Here is a 6,259-nt window from a genome sequence, read left to right on the forward strand (position 1 = left end):
AAAGCACCTACAATTGGGATGAAAACTAGAGCATGGAAGAAAATGGTCTGCTTTGTTTTCTTTTATAACCCTGTTTTCTTTTATTCCCATGTGCATCCCTTTCCTGAGGAAGAGATTGTATCATGATGCACTATGGGAAGAAAACAAGATGTATTGTGATGCACTGGGTGATGTGAGATGCACTGGGTGACACGAGAATGAGAACTATTCTTGTATATTTTAGAACACTCTACATGGTTGAAAGAATGAACAGCATGGAAAGAACAGAAATAACTGTCTTGTATACCCACACTTAATATTACCCCTTCCCCTTCATCTGAACTGAACCTCACTTTTAAGAGATGCTTCATGCTGAGATGTAATATTTTGGTGACTCACTCAGAGCACAGCCTTGGTGGGTGGAATAAAGCCACAGTTTGGAACTACTCATTGCACTATTATATGTATAGATTTCCTTGTTCATTTTGAGTTAATATAACCATTATTGTGACTAACCAGTGGGGGGCGGAGGGCGGGGAGTTGAGCATCTTCTGTATTCTGTGTTCTGTCTAACACCTTGTAGTGTGATATCAGTCATCACCAACCCAGCTATTTTATACTGAAATTTATGCCAATGTACTGGTATTTGACTGAGAGCTTACAAACAAACTTAACCCTAAGCACTTCCATAACTCTTTTTACTAGCTACAGTACATTAATATAACTTATTCGGTGCTACTGAACCTGAAGGCTTGTAAATACAGCAAGTGTATTTTTTATATATTTACACAGAGTGCTTGTCTTTTTTTATTACAAATCAGATGATTTATTAAACTTTTCTTAGGATAATACGCTTTTTTATTATGCAAATAAATAACTGCACAACTCCACATAAGCATTTTCACTAAATAAATATTCATCACATACAAATTTTTTAGCTATACAAATATTAGTATTACATAGGCATATAAGGATATTATGGCATACCTGTATCACAGTTTATAATATCTCTAAGTTTTATATATTGCATAGATATATAAGAATATTAAAGCTTATGTGCACCATAGGCTATAATATCCTTGAGTGTTACTGTAATACACTGTATATTGTACAACATTACAAACATACACATTTTATGATGATGAGCAATAGGATTTATGATAGTCTCATTTCTCATTTCTCATTTGATTTCTCATTTCCTCAAATGATAGTGCATGTGTATTATATATTTAGCCTGAACTGACACACTGATATTGGTTCGTTTGAGCTCGGCTTTGGTTCCTCTTTGTCACTAGACACTTTTTTGATCCATAATCTATTTGCTGTCAAAATGTAGGTGTTGTATTATCACCAGGTCAGGAATTCTTTTCGCTCGCTTGGTTAGCTCCATAATTTTCTTCTTTGTTGTTTCTTATACTTTGCCATGCCCTATTAACAGAAAGATGAGTAGTGTATCAATGATGGGAACAATTTGAGTTTGATCAGAAGTTGGACATAACAGCGACCCACTCCATCCATTAGCAAATCTGTGCTTGCATTCCTAGATAGAGATTCTTATAAGCATGTTTTCGCAGACATAAATAAAGAAAATTCTTCTAAAATTGCTAAATTCATTGATTAAAGCTCAGCTTATACTGGAATGGGTTATTTTCTAGAGTGGGTGTGGAAGGGTTACATTTATTCAGATCTTAGTCATCATTGCTGTATCTATCTACTCTGCTTTGCTTCTGAAGAAACATGGAAAGACATTTCTGCAGAAATGCTTTTTTGTGTTACCTAGGATGGAAAGTACAAATACATTAAGGTCAACTTTGCATAAAACTACATGCACTGAATGCGTTGTCTCTGGTGTGAAATGACACCATTCGGGGATGTTGTTTCCATAGAAGAAACGGTTAATTGATCAAAAATATTACTCAGAAAAGGTCAGAAAATCAAAAAACAAAAACCTTCAATTCAGTGTACAACATTAATCACAACATATTAACTTCTATATACTTCTATACTTCTTTCACTGAACTATACGAATTTTTATTTTAATTATATGCTTTTTGTCTGCCATGTACTCATTCATGATCTGGATTGACTGGATGGAATATTAGTACACATTTATTTCTATTAAACCTTAAAATGCAAAGTACAATTTTTGGTTCAATTTAGTTCCCAAAGATGTTGAACTTATACCCCGATGCAATTGCCAAATTGTTTATCATATAAACACTAAGAAACTTAATTTTATTATTAGCTTTGGTGTTTGTCGGTATCAATATAGTAATTCTAAAATAATTCACAAATAGTCATCATTCTGTGACTGGTTGCAGTGGTCAGATACTTGCAGACACGTTCTGTGTCAGAAACGTCATGTGGTAACTTGAAGCATATTGGAGATGTAGAAAAATAATATTTATTATATAACTATTGACTGTGAACCTATTGAAACAAAAATTCTATTGCACTCTTGAATGAGATATCTATGTTTGTATGTCTATGAAATGTAACCTTACCTGTGCATGAAAAAAGCAGAATTTTAAGAACATCCCAGATTTTGTTTTCTAAAATTTGAGCTAGTTAGCTAACATGGCTCATATTTATTGTTTTATCTTGCTAAACATAAAAGCAATTTATTTTTATCTTGCACCATAAAAAAGCATCAAGTAACTAGATAGCTAACACTTTGCATTCTTATTAAGAAATTGCCTCTATGTTTCATTGTTAACAAATGAGTTGAAACCGTTTGAAAGAATTTTTAGCCAAATAGCGCTCCATATCTATTAGTGTTAATCAGTAATGTATACCATTTAAAATTGTAGCTAATGTCTATATGGTTCCTAAATAAAATATGGGATAGATTCTTCAGCTAGAGACACTAAACACTAAAATCTATCCACACGTTACATTCTCATATTGTTTCTCAATACTGTCAGTAGTATATATAAATTGTATATTATATATTATAGGACCTGTATTAATGTTCTGTTCTCTGTATTTATTTATTTGATTGATTTTGCACCTTTACTGCATTACCTTATCTTCTTTTTTAATACTTATTGTTGTGCTTTGTTCGTTGTAGCACCGTGAATGACAATGTAAGCCAGACTTGACTTGAACTTTGAAGACAGCAATGAGATGTTATGAAGTACAATTACCAGCATTGTAAAAAATTATAATAATTAAAATATAAAAAATTTTTAAAAAGCATATATTAATACAAAACACTTACCCACACACATGCAAAACAGAGTAGAGATTTGCTCAGACTTAGACTGAAGAACCAAGCCAGGACAGACATGGGGGTCACATCCACAGGCAAAACCAGCATAGATGAGTTCATTTTTGTGGAATGAAGAAAATATTCAGTGGTGATATCTAGGGCTGGTGTTGTTTCAGTAACACACTCTATATTGATAGAAAAAATGGGTAAGCTATAGAGATACAATGTTAAAACATTTTAGTACAAAATAAACAAAATATTTCAAATTCTGTTAAATGAGAGATTTTAATGTCTTGCTAGGGGTTAGGGCAGGAAGCTGCAGAAATATCAGCAATCACTGACCTGACAGAACCCATGGAAATGCAAGGCAAACTAATATTATCCTTTTTAGATTCATAAGTTCATAACCTGTTGTAAACTTTCCCAACATTTTGAATTCTGGGTCAGGATTTTAAGCTGTTTGTTTGCCAATGAAGTAGGTTGATGGAAATAATCAATGCCCAAATTGTCTGGGAACAGAGCTTTCCAAAAGAGCAGTATCATAATGATGAGCAAAGCTTGCAGGCTATGTAAATACTGCTGAGAATTTATTATCCTCCCACTAACAGTGGGCCAGAACAGGGAATAAAAAATTAAGCGACTGTGTTGAGTTTCTAGTAACTAGCAAAAAGCCTCAGCTACCTTGGAATTGGAAAAGTAAATATATATATATATAATATATATAATATATATATACACACAAACAAAGGTGGAATTAAGAATTGGCAGTAAGCATGATTATAACATATGTGAAATGTGTGTGTGGAGTTTGCATGTTCTCCCCGTGCCTCAGGGGTTTCCTCCGGGTACTCCGGTTTCCTCCCCCGGTCCAAAGACATGCATGGTAGGTTGATTGGGAACTCTGGAACATTGTCCCTAGTGTGTGATTGTGTGAGTGAATGAGAGTGTGTGTGTGCCCTGCGATGGGTTGGCACTCCGTCCAGGGTGTATCCTGCCTTGATGCCCGATGACGCCTGAGATAGGCACAGGCTCCCCGTGACCCGAGGTAGTTCGGATAAGCGGTAGAAGATGAATGAATGAATGTCCACTTCACAAGTGGAAGTTCTTTCCACTTCAACCTTAGCAGATTGATGTACAATTATCTTTTTTAAATGTGGCAGCCATGGTGTTAGAGCCCCTTGCAGTTGCTGCAATACTACAGTTTATGCATACTCAATTGGATGCATTTTATACTCATAAGCTACTGAGTGAAGTCTCAAAAAATGTGCATGTGGTGAGTTTAGGTCTAATGTTCAGTCATTCTGCAGAAAACCACCGGCTGTTGACACAGACAAACCATTCACATCTAGAATTTACCTGTCACATTCAGCGTGACAATTGAATCATTGTTTTTGTATCCAACTTTTCCAGCCAGGTAACACTTGTATCGGCCTGCTTGTGAAAAGTTAACTTTCATCAGAACAAGAGAACCTTCTTCTGTAAGGATCACATCTGTACGATTCTCATAATTCTTATATAGCTGTGTTATGTTTAGCCTCCTTGAATTTCTTATAATGCCCTCTTCTTTTGGGAGCTGCTAAAACAATAGAAAGAAAAAGTCATTGTATAAAAAAAACTGCATAAAAAAAGGTTTGTTTGAAGCACACACATTTCCTTTTTGATGCCTGAATATACATGATAAAAAGGGGAATTGTACCTTGTACCAGGTGATGGACGTGTAATCTTTACTGTAAGACAGAGCCATACAGGGCAGGATGGCTGTTTTGTTGTACTCTGAATGGATTGTAATGCTCGTTTGTTCACTGTTGTGACACAGAGCTGTATATATGGCTAGACACAAGACTGTAGAAACAGTTACATTACTTCCTTATTGTTCACTACCACTGAAATATCTGCAGCTAAAATAAAAATTATATACATAACAAGTCATTAAAAAAGAAACATATGCAACAGACGTAATATTTCACAAGCAAAATATATACATTTTTATCTAAAAGTGAAACTAGGACACTGTTAACCATAACCCTGTTCACTTTCATTTCTCAAAACTAAACCTTTCTGAGAAATGCAGCTCCTAATAACTGAAACCAGTCCAAATATAGGCAAAGTTCTCTACAGTGCAAATACAGATTCAGGATCTTTGGTAATGAATTGTATCATAGGCTCTGAATGATGGTATTATATTGTACTACTTTGTTTTGTTGTTATCTTAATATTGAATGTTGACTGTCTGTAAATAAACTCTGAACAAAAACATCAAACCTAACAAAGAAGCATTGCGTTTTACTGTCACTGCAACAACGATAACATAACCTTTAACTATAATTATAAAGTGAGAATAAAATGAGGATATTTGCTTACCCATTTTTTTACAAAGTGTGCAATTCTTCATATTCCACCAAAAGTTCATTCCACCAAAAGTTCGACTTCAGATTAGACGTCTATTTAAGGAAGTGAGCGAGTGCATTTATGTGTAAAGAGGAAACTGTCACTTGTTTGCAAAGAAATTGTGGGTTGTGTAAGGAGATGAAATAGAGAATATTTTTTAAATGAAAACAACAGCATAGTGGAAAAAACATGTAAAAAAAGAACAAAAACACATAAACAGCTACATCTGGTTTTCCATCACAGTGGTTTTTGTGCTACGTTTTAAACTGTTTCACTGAATTACCATTTCGTAAAGAAAAATGTTCAGATGATGATTATAGAAAAAAAAAATAAAAAATAATAATAATAATAATAATAATAATAATAATAATAATAATAATAATAATAATAATCTCAAGTCAGTATGCCTTCACATATCTTGAGAACTGTCAAGTCAAGTGTAAATCCTTGAATGTGAACTCACAGAAAGCAAAATCAAAGAAAATACATTCTTCTCTGACATCTTAGAAAATAATTCCAGAAGAATTATTACACAGGAATACATTTATTGAATACATTTTATGTACATATATACATAACATATATAATAAAATGTATATATAATGATATTTTATATATAACAATAGTACCGTATGTAGCTACCTTTACGGCATCTAGCAGACTCCCTTATCCAAAGCAACT

General features: G+C 33.7%; 1 protein-coding gene across 2 annotated transcripts; it reads right to left on the reverse strand.

Annotated features, from left to right (window-relative positions):
• Positions 1 to 718: 718 nt before the first annotated feature.
• Positions 719 to 5,676, reverse strand: LOC132854095 (uncharacterized). Of its 2 annotated transcripts, none has more exons than XM_060882254.1 (5): positions 5,552 to 5,676; positions 4,887 to 5,032; positions 4,547 to 4,763; positions 3,200 to 3,375; positions 719 to 1,407 (listed from the first exon to the last, which is right to left on the reverse strand). In XM_060882254.1, the coding sequence occupies exons 1-5, from the start codon at positions 5,598 to 5,600 to the stop codon at positions 1,360 to 1,362; spliced, it is 636 nt and encodes a 211-aa protein (XP_060738237.1). In that variant the 5' UTR covers positions 5,601 to 5,676; the 3' UTR covers positions 719 to 1,359. The 2 variants fall into 2 exon arrangements, with proteins under 2 accessions (XP_060738237.1, XP_060738236.1); XM_060882253.1 differs by having other exon boundaries at positions 4,547 to 4,766.
• Positions 5,677 to 6,259: the final 583 nt, after the last annotated feature.

This window comes from Tachysurus vachellii, chromosome 11 (assembly GCF_030014155.1).
Source record: "Tachysurus vachellii isolate PV-2020 chromosome 11, HZAU_Pvac_v1, whole genome shotgun sequence".
Taxonomy (NCBI): domain Eukaryota; kingdom Metazoa; phylum Chordata; class Actinopteri; order Siluriformes; family Bagridae; genus Tachysurus; species Tachysurus vachellii.